Source organism: Epinephelus lanceolatus, chromosome 24, assembly GCF_041903045.1.
Source record: "Epinephelus lanceolatus isolate andai-2023 chromosome 24, ASM4190304v1, whole genome shotgun sequence".
Lineage (NCBI taxonomy): Eukaryota > Metazoa > Chordata > Actinopteri > Perciformes > Serranidae > Epinephelus > Epinephelus lanceolatus.
In genome coordinates this window covers 20,968,790-20,990,294 of record NC_135757.1, presented here as the reverse complement: position 1 = coordinate 20,990,294, position 21,505 = coordinate 20,968,790, and the positions used below count along the sequence as shown (strand labels likewise).

The 21,505-nt window shown below is 39.3% G+C and overlaps 1 protein-coding gene across 3 annotated transcripts in view; it reads right to left on the bottom strand.

The window, feature by feature from the left end:
* Nucleotides 1–18,880, bottom strand: part of col5a2b (collagen, type V, alpha 2b) — a 41,774-nt gene extending 22,894 nt beyond the window's left edge. The window contains exons 1-3 of one of the 3 annotated variants that reach the window (XM_078165685.1): nucleotides 18,604–18,880; nucleotides 9,746–9,958; nucleotides 1,261–1,467 (exon numbers count right to left, since the gene is read on the bottom strand). In XM_078165685.1, the coding sequence (XP_078021811.1) occupies nucleotides 1,261–1,467; nucleotides 9,746–9,958; nucleotides 18,604–18,697 (514 nt within the window). In that variant the 5' untranslated portion in view covers nucleotides 18,698–18,880. The remainder of the gene's footprint in view (nucleotides 1–1,260; nucleotides 1,468–9,745; nucleotides 9,959–18,603) is intronic. The other 2 variants (XM_078165686.1, XM_033616286.2) reach the window with 2 other exon arrangements.
* Nucleotides 18,881–21,505: the final 2,625 nt, after the last annotated feature.

Here is a 21,505-nt window from a genome sequence, read left to right as displayed (position 1 = left end):
TCTATTGTTATAAAATTGCTCATTATTGACGTATTCAATTTTATCTTAATGTCCTTTTGTAATAGCCTATGTTTGTTGTCTCAAAGCTTTTAGCGTTTTTTGCAAAGCAGTTTGAATTTCCTTGTTGCCGAAATGTGCTATATAAATAAAATTGCCATGCCTTACCAGGGAGGCCAGTTAGCTTGAGCTTTAGAGGTGCTGGTAGGCAGATTTTGTTATCTTTGGATAGAACCAGGCTAGCTGTCTCCGCCTGCTTCCAATCTTAATACTAAACTAAGCTAAGCTAAGCTGAGCTAAGCTAAACTAAGCTAAACTAAGCGACCCACTACATTTAGCATAACGACATTGGAGTGGCATTTATTTTCTCATCCAATTCTTGGGAAAAAAGTGTGTAAGCATATATGCCAAAATGTCAAACTTTTTCTTCATAGACCAAATCTTAAATTCTGACTCTAACATGCTTGATTTTCACACTAACAATTACCCTAAAATCCTGTTGTCAAAGCCCCTATGTGTAGATTTATTTGTTATTTAAGCATCCTCCAAATTATTCTGCACAAGTTTTTGCTTATAGAAAACTGAGACAATCCTGGCACAGCCTACTCATCTCATTGTCCCTAGGGGTGTCAAGGAGTCTGCAAAGTCACATATTGTAAAATTCTACTCATAGGGGCTTTAAAAACTGCATCTTTAAAAAAAAAAGAAAATCATTTAAATATTTTACACTTTAATTGGTGCTTAAATAGAAAGCAACTCACAATAAGCAAAAAGACTAATAAATGCGGCAACTATCATCATCAAAAGTGCATACAAAGCGCAATCAACAACATGGTATGGATCATGGCAAGGGAGGCAGTAATTTCCCAGAGGAATACACCTTATTTGGTAAATAAGCTACTTGCACAACTTCCTCTTGTGTAGCAGTAGATTGTCACCAGCATTTTGCTGCACAAAGGTAGGTTGAGAAGTGATCTTATCTGGCAAAAAGTCAATGTATTCCTTTTGCAAAGTGACAGTACAGTCAAAGGGAAACTCCAAACACAATAATGTAGAATTAAAAAGAACATTTCGAGGTTGTGTGCACAGGATGGAGCCTGAAGAGGAGGGCTTCAGGCTTGGAGACAAAGAGCAGCAGCAGTCCTGACACAGATGGAAACATTATCCAACTGCTGAAGTTGCGTGAAGTCAACACAAACTGCAGGAACATAACCAGGATGCATCTGCAGAACACACAGATGTGCAGGTGACATTCCAGTTTACCAGTGTCTGTGTCAGGCCGCGTTGCCGCAGCCAAACACACAGGGCAGCACTCGCCCTCTGGGGTCTCTTTGGTCTCGCAGTCACCTACATCCTCACACACCACGTCCTCACAAAACACCGTCCCCATATCACATATACAGATTTGACATGGCTCGGGGTTCCATATCTGATTGTTGGAGTAGACTTTGCCGTCCTCTGTGCAGGAATCTTTGTGAAATAAAAACAGCAACTGACATCAGTACCTGGGGTTTATGTTTGTCAGCTAGTTGGTGTACATCATCATGCATGCTAGTTATAGGTTTTCAGTCTCGGTTTACTCAACTGTTCCTGTTCTGGAAAAACCCAATGCTAAGTTGAAGCATGACTTAACCCAGCTTTAGTGAATGATACATTGAGAGTTTATAAGCTTACATGCAATGCACACCTAAACTTCTCGACCTTATATGCATCGCTAAGCTAGTTTAGCTTCTCAAAACCACTGAGGTGATTTTAGCATGATCTTTATGCTGTTGAACCATCGTAGATATTATTTTTATGAGCATCTGTAAATAACAAATGGTGATAACTGAGCATACTAACGACTAAATTGTCAAGTCATAAGCTCTAATTTACAAGTTACATGTAATAGAATTACAAAATTAATGTAACAAATCAGTTACTGAGAAAAAATAAATAATTAAATTACAGTTACTAATCAAAATGTTGGTGATTACAAAGGGGTTACATCAAAATATATTCTTTTGAGTAAGCTTATATGTAGAAGAAAAAATGATGAATCATTTCTTAGAAAAATAATCATATGTAAAAAGTTGCATTACTTTGATGAATACATTAAAATAGTTCCATTGCTTATTACATTTTTAACAGGGTAACCAGTGATCTGTAAATGATTACATTTCAAGAGTTCCCAACACTGAAAGCAATAGTAACAAACATCAACACACTCCCATTTCGTCAAATACAGACCCTTGGTCAGTGGCCCTACGCATCAAACTATGATGCTTTAGGTACCATTAAGCATTGTAGTTTGATGCGTAGGACCATGTAGGGCATCTAATAATAACACAGCCTGGTGCATCTCATATAGACGCTAAAGGACGCTTTGGTTTGTCTATATCTGAAGCCTGGTATTAGACGATCTGGGAGTGAGAATGCCCTACAACTAAATAATTTGTCTATTAACAGTGGGTATTCATTACTTGATTTCAGTGAGAATAGCTTAATATATCGGCAAAATATTGGAAATACTCATGTCAATCTTATTAAAACAGCACCACAGTAGAGATTCAAAGGAATGTAAGAGTCAAAAAGAAAATAAAGGCATAAAAACTAAAAAACACAAAAATGATGAAGAAATGGATGGACTTTTGGGCACTGTTGGTTTTTGACAAACAAGAAAAACTATGACAAGTGATAGAGAGGGATTCAAAAGAGGTGAAAACATTCATACCAAAAGAGATGTACCTGGAATTCATCATCTTTATTTCACAGTAAAAATGATCACCTCTTCTATAGTAATCATTCCAGAAAATATAAATGTCTCTATTTTTCAACCACATAAAAATCCACAAAATACAATATAAATACGATGTGGATATTTATGGAATATACAGACCCACATTTAAATCTGCTCAGGTTTGTAATGGTTCTTAAATATTTATTACCAGTTTTATTGTCCATGCACACAGGGCAACACTCGCCCTCTGGGGCCTCAGTTGTTTGGCAATGATTTAGCTCTTCGCACACCACTTCCTCACACACCACAGTCCCCGTGTCGCAAATACAGATCTGACACGGCTCTGGGCTCCATATCTGATTGTGGGAGTACATCTTTCCATTTTCTGTGCAGGTATCTTCATGAGACAGAACAGTAATCAGTAGCGTGATTGATTCCCTTTCAGTTGGCAGTAAAGATAAAGTCTGTGCATCATTATGGGGTTTTCAATCATGAGACTGACAGCAAAATGTATGTGTGCAATTTTCCTCAGCTATATTGTGCTACTTATTGTATCTAACCTTCTGGAACATAAAGAATGTGATGTTCTGACCCAGCTAACTACCTGTCATGGAATATTGTTACAGTTACTTTAAAGGGTAAGTTTGGTATTTTCGAACCTGGACCACATTTTCCCATGTTTTTGTGTAACTAATGAGAACAACGGTTTTTGAAATTGGTCCAGTGTTGAACAAGACCACTACAGCTGTTAGCCATGAAACAGACTGCAATGTAATCCTTGGGGACAATTGAGCACTGTCAATTTACATCCACTAAACGCATGTGTTTTTACCATTGACTGGGTTAGATTGTTATTTTAATTGTCTGACGTCATTATGGAAAGGATCCCTACAGAGATATACCTTTTTGTTAAAGAGTAAGATCCTTTTTGTTTAACCACAGATGGTCCCAGAATCACCATCACCAAATCCACCAAACTCCATTTAAATAAACACCAATTTTGTCATCATAAAACACACTTCATTCAAAGTTGAAAGAAACAAAATAAAACTCACAAAAAATGTCTTGGTTTGTCCTCCTACCGTTCCAACAATCACCAATGCCGCTTTGGTTGAAATTAACTCTTAATTCACCAAGTTAGATGTGAAAACCTGCTGGTTCTATACATGCTAAAATGACTGTTTATTGAAATGGAGTCTGGCTTGTTTGGTGATGGCTATGTCGGGCTGTTTTCTGGTTAAACATGAGACTTCAGTTATGATTTACTGCACCAGTAGACAGGTGGTATTGCAGGGGAGTCTGGCACTAAACAGTGCTGGATGTATCGAGGCAGAAAATGTGTACCATTATTATCATCATACACGTAATCTAATACAAAGGAAGCAAAAAATGGCTACCTAGGAACTATCAAGAATTAAAACAACTAGTCCATACCCATTGGTAGCTTTGTCACCTTCTGCCTATGCCAATCCTCAATGCCTATGTGCAGTTTCACATAGATTGACCACGTCAGTGAGTAGAAAAACGTGGGACAGACAGAATGACTGACTGACAGAATGACACACTGACAGTTTCTGTGATTATGTACAACATAACAGAGTCCTGCACTGGGTCGGGTACCCGCGACAAAACAGCTGATTTGCGGGTGGTTTTTAAAAAAGCATTTTTTCCCGGGTTCGGATCTGGGTGGAAAAAATAATATGCGGGTCGGATCGCGGGTTTTAGATAAACACATCAGTCATTAGTTCGGTAAACTACAGATAACTATCTTGGTCATTATTTACTCTCTGAGGATCGCCTCCGCTATATCGCAACGGTCATTGGTTCAGCTGTTTACACGCGTTTCACCATCTAATAACACAATTTGTGATTGGACGACAGAATCAACATGACTGCCACCGTCAACAAGCGCCGCTTCCAAAACAGTAAATAATTATTTAGGTATTTGAGAAATAAGTGGATAAAACGTACAACTATCACTTTATAATGTTTCTGAAGTGTTTCCCTGATGGATTACTTCTCTCCTCGATGGATTCTAAAAACACGTGACGGCTCGTAACTGCTGAACGTCGCTCTGGACAGAAAGTAAGTCTATTATTACACATGTGAAGTTCCTTTACATAGATTAAAAGTTTAAAAGCATTAAACGTAACAAACGAGTGCTTTTACACTCGTATGGGAGAAGAACACAGAGGGTTGATGATGGAGCTGAAGTCAGGTTTTTATTGTGAGAGCTGCTTCATTCAGGTTGTTGTTTACTCACTGGCACCTTAACTGTGGCGATATGCTGTTCAATATTCAGCCAATATGATCCCAAATGATAACTTTAAATCCGGGTTACGGGTCGGGCTGCGGGTCGTGTTTCAACGGGTCGGACCGGGTTGCGGTACTAATTGGCCTGATGCGCGGGTTTGCGGTTCGGGTGCGGGTTTGTACGTCGCCGGGTCGGGTCGGGGTGGATCTTGAAAACTGGACCCGTGCAGGACTCTACATACCATACCATGATTTAGTCATACCAAAAATTTGAAAACCCCCCAATAACATTCAGCCACAGGGGGAGCCACAGGGGGAGCCACAGCGATCGGTCGCATTTTAGCCATTTTTAAGCATTTTTCTGTTGTTATAGCGCCACCCAGTTGCCAGTTAGAGTTAAATTTCTCCAGTCACCTTGAGGCGTCCCGTTCTACATATCTACCAAGTTTAGTAAAAATCGATATGGCGGTTAGGCCTAGATAAGAAATTAGCTCTCTAGCGCCCCCATTTTGTTTGATGGGGTCAATAATGGAGGGGTCCCCTCAGATTATGTGTGGTCATATGCCTACAAAGTTGCGTGGTGATGGGTGAAACCCTTGAGATGTTATACACCTTTATGTGATGAGCCACGCCCTCCACAATATTCATTGCCTTATAGAAGCTCAGTTTTAGTAAGTTTTCCAACTTTTGCCAAGAGGGAACTTTAGATATTGGTCAATTGGCAAATTTGTTCTTCATGAAGAAAGGCATCTCTGTGCAAAGTTTCATGTCTCTACGACATACGGGGCATGAGATATGCCCATTCAAAGTTTGCAATTTCAATTGGTTACTATAGCGCCCCCTTTGGCCAATTGATGTAATATTGCTTCATTCACATCCTCCCATGACCCTCTACCACTGTGCCAAATTTCACATGGACTGACCAGGTCAGTGAGGAGAAAAACATGGAACAGACACACACACCCCCACACATACAAAGTTTTTGTCATACTAAGATGTAAAATCATTCTGACTTAACGTTCATTAACTCAAGCATCAACATACTTACTTGGCTAGCTGCAGTACTTGGGACATACTGGACCAATTCAAAACATGGGGAAATACAGTCATGGTAGAAAATTACCAGAGTTTCCCTGTTTTTGAATCTCTGGCCAGTCCCTACAATGTTTAAAAGTTTTGCAAAAACACACACAGATCTACTATCCTTTCCTCTTCTCTCAATATAACACAGAGAGTCTAGTCACAATAATAGCCGGTCTGTTTAAGCTTGGTGTAAACTCCTGCTCCAGTGAAGCTAATCCACACTCCACCAGAAGTTTAAACCCAGAGAAAACAATCATGACCCTTGTGGGCCTGTAATTGCTCAAAAATCCCTGTAAACACAATAAGGGTAAAACTTGGTTTCCTCAGTTTGAATTGTGGAGCCTGCGGTGAAGGCAAGCTGCAACACTAACACTTATACCACAGAAGACCAGTGTCACCTTGGTCTCAACACCCACTGTTTCCAGCTACAGCTGTGCTTCCTGTTAAAAGACACAATGTTAGGTTTAACAAACCTGAAGGCAGAAATCTCTGAAAGTAGGAAAGATCTTTCTAGGACAAGTAAACCTCAATCGACAAAGCTTAAGAGTCACGTTTTTCACTTGTAGGGACAGTCCACCCCAAAAATCTAAATTACATATTTTTCCTCCTACCTGCAGTGCTATTTTTTTAGTCCCCTTTGGCACTTTGAGGACCAAAAGCCGAGTGCCATCTAGTTTCATTATGTTTGAGAGAAGAACAACACATTCTTGCTCCAGCCTCGTCACATATCAACGTTTGGGCATGGACTTTCTACGTAAAGATACGATGTGCAAGGTACCCTGGGTGTGTTGGTTGCTGATGTTCTGGAACATCGTGCCATGTTCTGCCTGCTACATGCAAGGTCTGTTTTCAAAATACACTTCTGTTTTCACAGGAAATTTACCATTTGCACACAGTCTTGCACACAATAAATGCACTACGTCGGTACAACACCGCAAATTTATGTTTTTTTCCTTCAACAACACACGTGATTATGTTTTGCCAACACAAGCACGTAGATGGGTTTAGACAATAAAAGCATGTGGTTGAGTTTAGGAAAAAAGAACTGAGTTTGGCTTTAAAATCATATGGGCAGTGAACACCAGCCTCCTTAGGACACCTGCGTTACCGTTTGACAGGCGTACCGCCCCAGTCAAAATCCCCACCTGTCACTATCCAGAAAGTCGGTGGTTGTTGAACTCAGGCAGCACCCCTTCCACCCACCCTAACTTTCATTGTTGTGCCGTTACATTTCCTCCTGATGCCGCCGTTAAAAAAATAACAGCAACCAACCACAATGTCAATGTGAAAGCATGGCTTTTTTTTGTCAGTATATGACGCCAGAAGTCACTGACCGAGCATCGGAATTTAATGACTGAAGTGAGACCGGGTTGAGAAGGCAGACCTCTCTACAGCCGATATCACTCGGCAACTCACACCAAAACAATCTAGACTAATAAACAGGCCCGCGGGAGAAGGCGGCCTGGGTTATATAACGTTTTATACACAATAAAAAATGGATTAGCAACCGTTTTACTTCTGACGATAAATAGTTTCCATCCTAGACTTGTATGGCTTTTTAAATTGTTTTATTTAAGGTGTAAAAAAAAATGAAAGAGAGAAGACGATAGCGTGATATCATACCGTCACTGCATCCCCCCAAAATAATACCGTGATATTGATTTTAGGCCATACAGCCCAGCCCTATGTAAACCTCACCTAAGTTATAGGATGCGTCCCAATACCCTTACAGCAGTTGGTCTTTGTTCCCACTTAATTTCAACCATGTATGAACAATTAGCGTCATAACATATTTAACACGGCTTGACTTAATGTCTCTGCCAATGCTTCAACACAGAAAAGATGAAATGACTGCAGCATCAACACTGCACCAACAGCCTGAACACTGACCACTGGAAAACTGAGACTTCATTCCTACAGGATCCTGACAGGGACAAAATAGTTTACAATAAAGTGACAAATACACTGAGCACAAATTTTAATGCAGCACTTTTTTTTTGCTCCTATTTTTTACAGGTTTAAGTTAAAGATCTGTGGCATCATGCTGTGTGTCGAACTGCATATTTTAGAGTGGCCTTTTACTGTGACCTGCCAAAGACACACCTGTGTACTGTGTACAAAACCAAGTCCAGTTGCGTTCGATTCAGTTGCCTTGAGATAATTATGACCTGGATGAATGAGAATATCCACAGGCACCTGTGTACTAACGGTGCTGTTTAATCAGCATCTTGATATCACACACCTGTCAGGTGGCTGGATTATCTTGGACAAGGAGAAGTGCTCACTAACATGGATATAAAACAAATTTCTGACCAAAATTTGAGAGAAATAAGTTTTTTCTTGCATAATCTTTAATCTAAACGTGAAAAATGGAGGCACAAATAAGGTGTTGCAATTACATTTTTGTTCAGTGTAATAAAGAGCAGTGATAGATTGGGATTTTCTAGGCTTTGGGTGCACCCAATTTTGTTTTAAAAAAGAGCATCTAACATCAAGGGGGATAATTTATGATATTTAATGCATAATGGAGATTTTAGCTGCATTTGAGCATAATTGCATTTTAACTTAAGTTAATTCCCAAGAGGATTCCTTACAGTGTTGATGCTTTTCCACTTTTATTCCATCACTGCAGCTCAGAGTAACATGAGGCAACTGGACGGTCACTAGAAATAAAATATTTCACCCTTTGATTTCTTTTATTAGAAAATTAATCCACACACTGAGATATGTCCCTGCAGGTATTAAAGGGTAAGTTTGGTATTTTTCAACCTAGTCCCTATTTTCAAATGTTTGTGTCTGAGTGGCTAATGGGAACAACAATTTTTGAAACTGATGGAGAAAGAGCACTCAGATTATTATTTTAAGCAATCTGGTCTGACACCAAAGTTGTTGAAATACGGCGCTTGATCAGTGACTTCCGGCATTAGACACTGACGAAAAATGCCGTCCTTTCACATCAGCATGATACTTGCTCGTCGCTGTTATTGTTACAACAGCCCCCAGTGGCGTCAGGGGAAAATGCGGCGGGACAACAACATGGGTCGAAGAATGAGCAACTTTCAGCTGAGAGGCTGGTGTTTGCTTCCCATATCATTGAAAAGCCAAACCCTGTTATTTTATCCTAAACACAACCACGTGCTTTTGTTGTTGAAGGAAAAAAAACGACAACTTGCAGTGTTGTACCGAAGTGTATTTTGAAAGAAGACAATGTATGTAACAGGCAGGACTTGACACGGCATCTCAGAGCGTCATCAAGTGTCAGACACTTAAATAACACTTGAATAATAATTTGAGCCTGTCAGTGGCAAAAACAAACACTTTTAGCGGATGTATATTGCTCAGTTGCCCCTGAGGATAACATTGCAGTCTGTTTCTCCACTGCTGGCTTCAGCCTTCCTTTTCAATACAGGATCAATTTCAAATACTGTTGTTCCCATTAGTTACTTAGACACAATAATATGAGAAAACAGGGTCCAGGTTGAAAAATGCCAAGGTTACCCTTTAACTACTTTTATCCTCATCTGTATTTTGGCAACTACATGCATCCATGTAGTTTACATCTGAAACTCTCACTGTCAGAGTTGTTGAAGTATGATTGTAAAACCCCCATAATGATCTGCCACCAACAGAAAATGAGCTGAAGGTGTTAAGTATGACCAGTGTTCCCTGTGTGAAGCAGTCATTTCCATTTACCTGCTTTAGTGTCTGTACCATGAGTCGGTGCTGCAGTCGAGCACACGGGGCAACACTCGCCCTCTGGAGTCACAGCTGTGTGGCAGTTACTGAGCTCCTCACACACCTCGTCCTCACACACTATAGTCCCCTTGTCACATAGACAGACTCGACATGACTCTGGGCTCCAGATCTGATTGTTGGAGTAGACCTTTCCATTTTCTGTGCAGCTGTCTGAGTCAAGCAGAGCAGCAGTGAGCATCTGGAGGTATATTTACACCTCTTTAAAGTAGTCCATGAAACATTTTCTCTGTGTGGAGGACATAAGTGAAAATAAAACACCACAGCAGAAGGATATATGTTTACAGTGTTGTTTGATTTAATATAATAAAATTAAACAGAAAAATCTACCTAAATACAACAATGTAACTGTACTGTCTACCTTTGTCCAGCAGGCTGCACCCATTACTAAGCAATGCAATAAAAGCATGTATGAATTGAATCCTTTATGCTGCAGGCAGAGAAAAGAAAGAACACCGGAGGCCTATAAACTCTATTACTGTACAACATAAAGCCTCATAATTATGACCCATAAGGGAAATTCCACAGATTATACCCAGCAGAGTCAGATTATAGTCATGGTGTACTCAGCCTGTGAATAAAACTGTTTTATAATGTGACTCTGCAGGATAAAAATAACCTGAGCAAAGTCATCAGGGTCATATCATCTATAGGGCTCAGAGACAACATATATTCAACAGAAAACCAATGTTGAACTGGGGATATGGTGCTTAAAAGATGTGGGTATGTACACGTTGCATTACGGGAGCTGTAATATCCATTTCTTTTTGGAGCCTGACCCATACTAGGGGCTGAAACAGTCATGGTACCTCAAGCACTTCTTTTTTATCAGTCTCTTGCAAGTCACTCAACTTTATAGAAATGGATGTAACATTGAATTTCTTTCAGGTTTTCCAAGAAATAATATAATTTAAGGTTACAGCCATGTGCAGCAGTCTGAAAAACACATTTTAATTTCTTATGTGCACCAAAAACTTTATAAAGAGGTTTTGTTTTACATATTTGAAACACTAGCTGTGAAGTGAATGTCTGATAAAAACCTGGCATGAGGGAAGGATTTACAGCTTATTGATCTTTAGGGGTAGGACAATATACAGTTTCATTGTGGATTATGATCAAAAAAACGCATAATAAAGTTGATTGTGATTAATTTCTATTATCAGGGAAACTCCTAGATAACGTGTCCAGCAGCACCCAAAGAAAATGCTGGACAACCAACAATAAAAGACACAAAAAAACAGGCTGCATCTGCACCAACCTCAAAAAACCCACAAAATATATTTCTTGTCTAAAGATATGATGCCATTCAAGTAGTTGAAAAGCCAGGGGCTGGTTGCACAAACCACTTTAAGCCTTAATTAAGGCTTAAATGAAATACTTTGCCAATAACTGACTGGAAAGATTGCATTGCATAAAATGGCAGAGCAATCACTAATTGTAAAAAGAATGGAGGAGAGCAGCTATGGAAAGCTGAGGGACCCAAAACCAGATGGTCACAATCATAAATTGACTTCTGGTCAAATTTAAAGTACAAAATAATTTGCTCTTTATTAAGCATGTCCATTGGGTTCTCCTGGCTGCAGAACACACTCAGGATGCAGGATGATTTTTTTTCTCATTTATCTCCATAAACGCAGCCATGTTGCAGCTAAGGTGGAGTCAGAGGTACTTTATGCTTTTGTCCTAATTTTGGTTACTAAGGTTAACAGTTTAACTAACTTTAAGCAATTCCTTAAGTACAAGACCAAGACTTAAATCGTTAAGTAAACATTTTAAGGAAACCATAAGGAGAAGACTTGAGGATGTTTTGTCCAACTGATTTTATCGAAAGGAAACCTGTACTCAGACTTAAAGGAAAATGCTAACTTAACTTGAGGTGCTTTGTGCAGCGGGCCTGGGGCTTTTAAGGATTGTTTGTTTTTCACTAAAGATTTTCACATAAAGTAGGATGTGTCTGTGATGCTATCAAAATATCTGTTTATGTAGAAAATGTAATTTAAAGTGATTCCAACAACTTTTAGTGACATTTTAAGAGGTTTAAGCAGATGTTGATGATTTGGGATAATATTGTGCATTGCCATTTTTATCACCAGGACATGAGATTTTCATACAGTTCCTTTTCATTTGTATGGCTGTGGCTCCAAACTGAGACATGTGGCCCATGCAGCAATGTAGCACCATCTGGGCCCAGTGCATAAGCGTTCTCTGTGGGCCCGCGCCCTTCCTCTCTTGATCTTTGTCTCTCAAACGCACATTTGGATTTTTATTTCTACAAAGTCAGATTGCTATCTTTTCCTTTCCTTTCTTTCTGTCTTTTCTTTTTTTTGGAACCCTGAGTTGGTGCTCGCAACGCATTCTCACTCCGACCTCATCACATATCAACATTTGGTCGTGGACCTTCCACGTCGAGATACAACGTGCAAGGCACCCTGGGTGTGTTGGTTGGTGGCGTTCTGGGACGCCATGTCAATTTCTGCTTGTTACATGCATTGTCTATTTTCAAAATTCATTTCCGTTTTCACAAGAAATGTACTATTCGCATACAGTCTCTTTCAAAATAAATGCAGCGCGAACTGACAGGTTTTTTTTTCTTCAACAACAAACACATGTGGTTGGGTTTACTTAAAAAGAACAGGGGTTGGCTTTATGATATTACAAGAAGTGAACACCAGCCTCCTGGGTGAAAGTTGGTGGTGATTGGACCCATCGAGCACCCCTCCCACCTGCCCTACTCTGACTGTTGCTGACTTAACTTACATTGTTGTCCCGCCACATTTCCCCCTGATGCCGCTGGGCACAATTAAACAATAATAGCGGCCAGCTCCGAATCATGCTGATGTGAAAGAATGTTTTTTTTCATCGGTGTCTGATGCCGGAAGTCACTGACCAAGTACTGGTATTCAAGTGAGACCTGCTGTCCAAACTGAGACACATGTAGCCATCTTTGTTTACACTTACCCGTGTATTAGGGCTGTCAAAATTGCTCAAAAATGACGTTTAAAAATAACTCATAGGTTCGAACCATTCGAATATTTTTTTTTCCGCATTATGTCCACAAGAGGGCAAACTAATACAAGGAAACATACTTATACTTATATGAAACATAACTACCTGTAGGTATTTTTATTTCAACATAAACGTCTTTGAAAACATTTACATACCTAAACATTAAAACACTTAAAACAATTATCTATAACATTACGTTATAAACGACCGTGGACCTCTCGCTCGCCCCCCCTCTCTGACCCGTGACCACACCGCCCGCGGAAGCGCTGCGAATAGCCTCGAAGCACTGGACCGTGACCGGCTCGCGCCCTGCAGCGATCGTTTCGGCGTCTGGTCTATTTTCTGCGCAAGCCGCGAGCGAATGTGTCAAGCTGGGTGACGGAGACAACAGCTGGGAGCAGAACCGCTTGTCGACCAGTGTGGAGAAATGCGTGTCTGATGCCAATGCCCACTTGCAAAGAGGACAGCTGCGGTGGTGTTTTTTTTCTCTCTCCACAATCGAATATCAATTTTCACATTCGAAGGACATTTTTTTTTCAAATTCGAATTTAAATTGGAATTTAGAATATTCGTTGACAGCCCTACCGTGTATATATACACAAGAGCATGCCAAACCTGTAGGTGGCAGTGTAACGAGAAGCTCAAGCCTTCCGTGTATCCATTGTCACCATAGCAACATAGGTTGCACTTTTGACACAGGCACAAGTTCCGGCGCATACTGTGACGTTGGCTGCCTATAACTCCGTTTATCTCCGTTTATCTCAGTTTACATGCAAACGCGCAACCGGAGTTTTCCAAAATCTCCACTCTGGCCAGAGTTTTTAGAAAGACTCGTTTTCAAAAGAGAAATCTCCATTTGCTTGTAAACAAAGGTCACAGATGAAGGAAGATGTCTTCGTTTATCAAAATCACCATGTACGTGTAAACGGCCTCTGATAGTCCTTCTGTGTACCGAACCTACCTTTAGACCAGCAAAGACTGCGTTTTACCAGAACTGTCTCTAGAGTTGTGCATTTGAGTCCACTCTCACCTGGTTTCTTTATTTCTTTTAGTTTTTGGAGCCCTGGTTTCCTTTAAGTTGTTAGGAAAAGACATGACAGTGTGCATTGGTGCTCCAGCAGCATAAGCAGTCACTTGCTCAACTCTGGCTGGAGCGAACTAAACCATTTTGCACCTTTAAGGGGTAAGAGAGGCCTTATCTTTTCATACAACCCTTTCTACACCCTTGCTATATCCCTCTGAGACATTCTAAGGCAAATTGCCAGTGAGCTGCACTTGAGCAAGGCAGTCAGTGACTAGACTGTGGTTGAAGCTGACAGCTCCTGGCTGGATATGTGCCTATAAATGTGTCTGTATGCAAGTATGTAATCATCTTCCCGCCAGCAATGTCTCTGACTGTGAACATTAAACAAGACGAGACCTATAGTTTCATGTATGCACATCACAGCATCCATCTACACATCATTTAATGAAGCGGTAAGAAGTAAAATGTGTCTGTGGAATCCTATCATTTATTTTGTTTATTCATATGAATGTCAGTATGAATATCAATATGAATGAACGTTTTTCAAGAAAAATAAGACTTTGATGCTCAATAAATATCAAGTTTCAACTGATTTTTTGAACTGATAAGTGAATTATTTTAAGACTTTTCTATAAAAAAGGGAAATAAAACAATAATAAAAAAAGAACTTTATTATAAAAAAGTGGCATTTTCTCAACTTGTGTTAACATGAAAGAGAGACATAAGTTTTAATGGCAAGTAAAGCTAAATTGAAAAAAAAAAATTCAGTGTCAGTAGGAATGGCTTTTGTTGCACTGTGTACCCTGCTGGTCAAAAATCACAATCCTGAACCCTCTATTGTCCTAAAATAAAGAAAGAACAGTACAAAAGTAAAAAAGAAGAGGAAAAAAAAATATGGCCACCTGCTACGAGCTCCGTGTGCATATTTGAATCCAGCCAGTTTAGTGACGTCCTAAGTACTAATTATGTGGTGGAGCCTCTCCCCGCGAGAGAGGCTGGTTTTCAAAAGCTGCAGTTATTTCAGGGGAAACCACAGTGGCTGTATTATACGTTGGGCTCGGGTAGAACTTGTGGCTTGCCTTTATTTGGGAGAGCACAGAAGTGCCACACCCGGAGAACCCTCCTTCTACGAGAACCTGCTGCACCCTGAGGAGCAGGACGCAGGCTGCAGCATTTATGAGACTGCAAAGAGAAAGTTTAAGAGAGCCTGATTTGGATATTTGGAGGAAAGCGGTCTTCATTTCATTGACTTTTGCAGATAAAATTGTGTTTTTCTACTAGAGCTTTGCAGAATGCTCAGAAATGTTCAAACCTGGACACTCCTATGATCAAAAACCGTACTTTCTATGCCATTTGAATGGGATAATTGCTCGGATTACTGCATGAGAGCAATTATCATGACTAACTGTAGGCTTCTTTAAAGTGGAAACTGTCTGTGCAGCTCTCTGACCTTGTGGTTTGCAGACGCCTTCACCTCCTCAGCTCAGGTTTATTATTAAACAATGTTCAGCCCACATAAAGTGCACCTTAGGCCTGTGGTTCCCAAGCTGGGGGTGGAGAGCTAAAATTAGAGGTATGTTTTATTTTCTTGTAAAATACTTGATCCTTTCACCTCCACAGGTCTTAATCTTTCAAATTAAACTACTTAAGTTAATGCGAGGGGTGGGGTTGGGGTTGTGGGGTAGCAATTATGTTCGAGTGGCTGAGGCGCCACCTGACTACCCCTTGGTGGCATTACTGCAGTAATTCTCTGATTAATAGCCCATTTAATCCAAGTGAGTGTTAAAATGTGAGAAGAGATGCATGGAGGGAGATACAAACGAACTAAAGGATGTTGATGTTGGTTCCTCCCATTTAAATTAGAGCCTCTCTACGTTTTTCCTACTCAAACAAACACACACATTCGCATGCTCTGAGCCAAGAACAGCACACTAAAATGTTAAATGGCCAGGCGATGTCTTAACAAGCCTACTGCCAGCATCATAAATCTCAAACTGTTCAACTGTTCCCTCACAACAACAACAGCTGACATACAGTACCTGGATCTGACACAAGCACAACATCTGAATTCAGCATAAAACGACATTTGTAGTACTCTTGTAGCTCTTGAAAGTGAAACAGTATCAATGCTCTAATAGCAGCAGGGTTATGGTAGGGTAAACTGTTAAGGCTTGACTGTAGTTAATGCATTTTCCGTGCCAACCACGTTACGTCTTGGGTTTTGGGATCCCCACAAGTGGTTATGAGATGATTCTTAGGATAGAAAAGCAGAAAAAATGTATTTTTGCTACAAAAAGTGATTCTTATTTTTCAGGCTTTCCTCTAATCTTTATTTTTTTCTTGTGGATTGATGGATAATTTTACTTCCTCAGGACGAATATACACATATGGAGGACCATTTTCAGCAGTATGATTACAAAAGCAAAACAAGGTCCTGTAAGTCATTATATTAAGAAAGTTTCTCAAAATAACAAGAAATTTTCTCAAACATTAGTCTAGTTACATCAAAATAATGACTTAGTATCTAAAAAAACGAGGACTTTGTATCATTTCTCATTTTCTTTATACTATGTCACTATTTTGAGATACTAAGTCATTATTTTAAAGATGCTTAGTCATTATTTTGAGATATCAAGTCATTACTTTAAACAAGTCATTATTTTCAAGATGCTTAGTCATCATTTTAATGATACTAAGTCATTTTGAGATACTAAGTCAGTTATTAAGATATTATGTCATCATTTTAAAACTAAGTCATTATTTCAAGAGAAGTCAATATTTTTAAGATGCTTGAAAATAATATAGTATCACAATAATTTTGTGATACTTAATCATTACTTAAAGATGCTTAGTCATTATTTTAAGATACTAAGTCATTTCTTAAGAGACTAATAATTTTGAGATCCTAAGTCATTATTTTGAGAAAGTAAGTCATTATTTTGTCATATTAGATTATATTAAGTCATTACTTAAAAATGCTTTTTTTTTAACTCATTATCTTAAGGTACCAAGTCATTTTTCAAGAAATGCTCATTATTTTGAGATATAAAGTAATTACTTAATGATGCTAGGTCATTATTTTGAGATATTAAGTCATTATTTCGAGATACTAAGCCATTATTTTAAGATAATAAGTCATTACTTAAAGATGCTTAGTCATTATTTTGAGATAAGTCATTATTTTGGGATATTAAGTCATTATTTAAAGATGCTTAGTTATTAATTTGGGATATTTTTAAAAGTTTTTTATTATTTTAAGAATGTATCTCATTTTTTGAGATATCAAATCATTATTTTGAGAAAGGGTTTTTGTTGTAATGACTTAGAGGATCTTTTTTTTTTTCGTCACACTGGCAGAAATTGGCTTCCATAAACTAGTGACATGTACTGATCGCTCCATTTTGAGGGGTAACATGCCAAAAAGGCCCATTTTTTGACTAATGCTATACAGCTAATGAAGTGATATTAAAGGAATAATTTTAAGAGACAACTTTATTCTCTTTTGAGAGCTAGATATAAAGAATGATACTGATGTCATGTCTGTATGGGAAATGTGAATCCACCAGCTGGTTAGCTTAGCTTAGCATTAAGACTAGAAACAGGGGGAAACAATCAGCCAGGCCACAGATCACAGATGTCATGACCTTAAGGAATAAACTCAGCTGTAGGTGGACATCTATATATATCTGTATATATAGGCTAAGTTAAAGTCTTTATTTATTTTTCTTCAGCTCCAGTGGAGGTGAACTTGGATGGAAGCAAGTGAGGCATATTTCACATCCAGCATCTTCTCACTCTGGGTGTGCCTTGTCTGCCTCTGGCCCGAGGTCTGACCAAAATTAGTGGCCTGCTTTTGTCCATCCCATCTGCAAGGCCACATCATTATAGCCGTGGCACTCGAAACCCCATCATTCAGCGTCGACCTCGCACTGAAATAGCCCAGCACTGCAGCCTATAGAGAGGGGAGATATTTTTGACCCAGGATCACATCCACTGGGACATTTTATTTTAGATTTTTTTTTTTGCCACATCTCCATCTTTAAGATCTGGATTTGGAGATTTTTGTCTCAGCAATGTGAGGCCAATATAGCCTCAATATCAGGTCATTTTTCTTCCAAGAAAACTATCACTTTCCCCATCTCTTATTAATTCCTGAAAGGTTTGCAGCTTTCACCAGCTATTTCGTGTCGTGAAACTCTCTCTTAATCATCACTTAGTGGCTTCTCGAACAGGAAAATGGTGTCTCATTAAGGTATAATCAGACTTTCTGGTGCGGGTTGTGGGTGTGATTTTAACCTTTAGTTTCCTAACCGCAAGGCCAGTATGGTCCGCTGGAAGGCAGAAAGTTAAACACAAAAATCTGCAGGAAACAAACAACTTCCTAAACTTTGAAAAAAAGATAAAATCATAATCCAAAGGGCATAATGAGAAAGACAAACACAACTGTCACTTAGGAAATACAGAGGTAAATGTTTTCACAGGGCTTGGTTGCACAGTCATGAATCATTGGGAGACAGGAAATCAGGAGGAAACATGAAAAAATATTCATAATCAGCATTTGTAGCATTAACAATAGGTGCGTTAGACCAGAAGTGACTTTTCCAGAGTGATTTTTTGATCTTGAAGTTTATATATTTGCATTTATTCCAGCAAAATGATCTTTTTGAGTTCCATTTTCTCCATAAACCTGTCAGAAACTGACACATACCAGGCCTGAACACAGAAAACGAATCACAAGCCAGAAGGAGCGGTCACATCTGTCACTCACCTTTCTTGGTATCTTCTTGGCAGGTCACAGCGATCACCTGAGCCAAGGTGACAACCAGGCACACAGTAATCCTAGAGCATAACGAGGGGCCCATGTCTGCGTGCCAGACATGCAGCGTCCTCACACAGAGCCGCTGCTAGACGCACGAGGAAGTCAGGAAGAGAGAAAGAGAGAGTCCAGCCCCGAGCTACAGCATCCAGACTGAAAAATCCAAATATCCCTGAGTGGAACAGGCTCCTGGATGAGCGATTACTGCAAACTGAAACAAGCTCCCTCTTTACCCCCCTCCCTTCTCTCACTCTCCTCCTCCTCCTCTCTCATCAGTTTTTCTTGCTTTATTTCGAGGCCAGCCTCCTCCTTTGGCTCTCAAGTTGCCTTGAAAGATGCAGCTAATTAAAGGCTGTATGAAATTTGTACATGATGAAAGAAGATGGGCTGGATGATGATGATGATGATGATGTTGGAAAAAAAATGCTTTTGGAAGCTCAAGTTGAGCTTGTCTTTTTTTTCAGGGCATTTTCAGAGTTTAAAAAAGCAACAAATTTCAAATGTAGGTTGCAGTTTACTGCATGACCTTTCACCTTTCACCTGCTTTGTGGTTCAAGAATAATGTCTGCCCGACTTAAACCACCAAATGTTTCAAGTTCTGATGATTCAAGTTTTAATATCAGCAACTTATGGATATAAAAGGATTGAGAAATTGTCAAGATTTAAAAGAGATTTCTTTAATGATATCTTTAATTCCAGTCCTCTATTGCTGCTGCTGGAAAAGACAATTTCATCCACCTCCCAGGAGTTGTTTTGGTGACAAATCTCTAATGAACCCACAGCATAGCACCAACTTACCAACAACACACATCTGGTAGCTGCCACATGTTGCCAGATATTTCACTCAAGAGTTGGTGCAGACCAAAAACACAGCTGAAAGAAAAATGAATATTGGAATAACATTTTCAGGTCATAATAATAACTTTATAGTTCCTTTAAAAGCAGAGTGTAAGCTGTGAAGTGCTTTGACAAACAAAGCAAAAACTAAGATACTCAGAGAACTGCAAGAGAAGCCAAACACTGCAGACCAAACTAAAGCAAAACACAATTAATTATAAATAGATAGAAAATAGGCTACATATAATAAAGGCAATAAAAAGATGACAATAAACATACATATGACCCTAAATTGATGCTAATTGTTTACTAACATGTTCACAAACAAGTGTATATGGTAATAAACTTGCTGCACTGCCCATAAGTAGCCAAAAAATAAAACTAATACAATCTTAAAGGGGCTCTATGTGAAATTTAGAGGGTATAACCTAAGTTGTTATGGTTCTCATGGAGGTAGCTGAGCCAGCGGCTAGCAGCTAACAGTGCTAACTCAATAGACAGAGCTAAAAGAAACAGCAACAGTGCTGACAGAGCTAAGGCTGTTCTCATGCACTGTTAGTATGTTTTCCTTTGAACAATACTGCGCCAAAATTTGTCTATCTTATGTAATCATGAGTCAGTAATTCACGTAGCTATAACCCATGTATTTGGGACCACTCAGGACTTCACTCCAGGAGGCCAGTGTTCAAACCTCTGTGAACTTAAGTTAGTTCACTACTTACTTACTTAGAAGTTACTTTACGTTCAGTGTGTAACATCATTGGAGGGGCAAATTTGTAGGATATCACAGAGGTCGTGTGACTTCACTTTCTGCTCAGGGCGCACTATTCCACTATGTCTTTATATAGCAAATAGTTGTTTGCTGCCATATTAAAGCTCGCTGTATTGTATACAGAACCCATAACCTCCTGAATAAGGTTTTTGATTAAGATTTGTCATTTAACCATGTCTCAGAGAAAAAAAAGTTAGAATGTGAAGTATGATGGTGATGTTTAGTTACACATTTTGGCGCAGAACCAAAGCTGAACAAACTCCAATATAAATGCATTTTTGGTATTTTTACTGTATCAATTGTACCTGACACAATGTGTTAAAATAAGGCAACGTTCAGACAAAACAAAAATAACTTTTTTTAGTTTGTTTTGCCATCTACCTGAAATTCCTGCTGACCTAAATCTGTGCACTCCAGCTTGAGTAGTTTACAATGTGCATGTTATGTTCATCTGATGTGTTTTCCAGGGCAAAGCTCTGCCAAGTCGGAGCGTCAAGCAGACCGGTGGTCCCTGAGGTGTTGTCCCAGAGGTAGTGAACAAAACAAACATCATGACTTCTTTGCAGTCATCTTGTACACACAAATACTGTGTTTTTAAAGAGCGATTTTCTCTCGAATGAAGGTATCACCTGAAGTTGCATTTCTGTCAGTGGATCTGGTGGATTACATTTGGTTCCTCTGCTGCAACAGCTTGTGTCAGGAAATGTTTAAGGTGCTTAAAGAACAGACTGGTTTCCCATTAAAGAGCCAGAAAGCCACTGGGGACAGAAACCAAAGCAGATGGGAAGACAGTCCCTCCCTCAGATGAGAGCTACGCTTGTGTACAGTGTGATGAAGTGGTGGTTAGGAAACATATCCTTCTGATTAGGGCTGAACGATCGATCAGAATTTCATCAATGTTGTAATATGGAATATTGCATTTGTAAATGGTAAAATGTGTGTGAAAATACCTATACCAATTAAGTGTTGTGCTACAAGAATGTCCCGGCAAATCATATTCTACGGCCTTAAAAAAAAAGTCTTTGTTCGGTATGATCCTTGCCATAAAATCACACGCCATGGTCATTATAATTTAATTCTATTTATTTTTTTGAAAAAATGAGAATAATGATGCAGAAAGTATCACACCCCCGATATCAGCATAAAAAAAGAATCATATTGCAATTGCAATATCAGCCCTGCTTTTGCATGGGGTGCCTGCTCTACCCACTGAGCCACCGAGCGCCCCAGACTTTGCACTTTAAC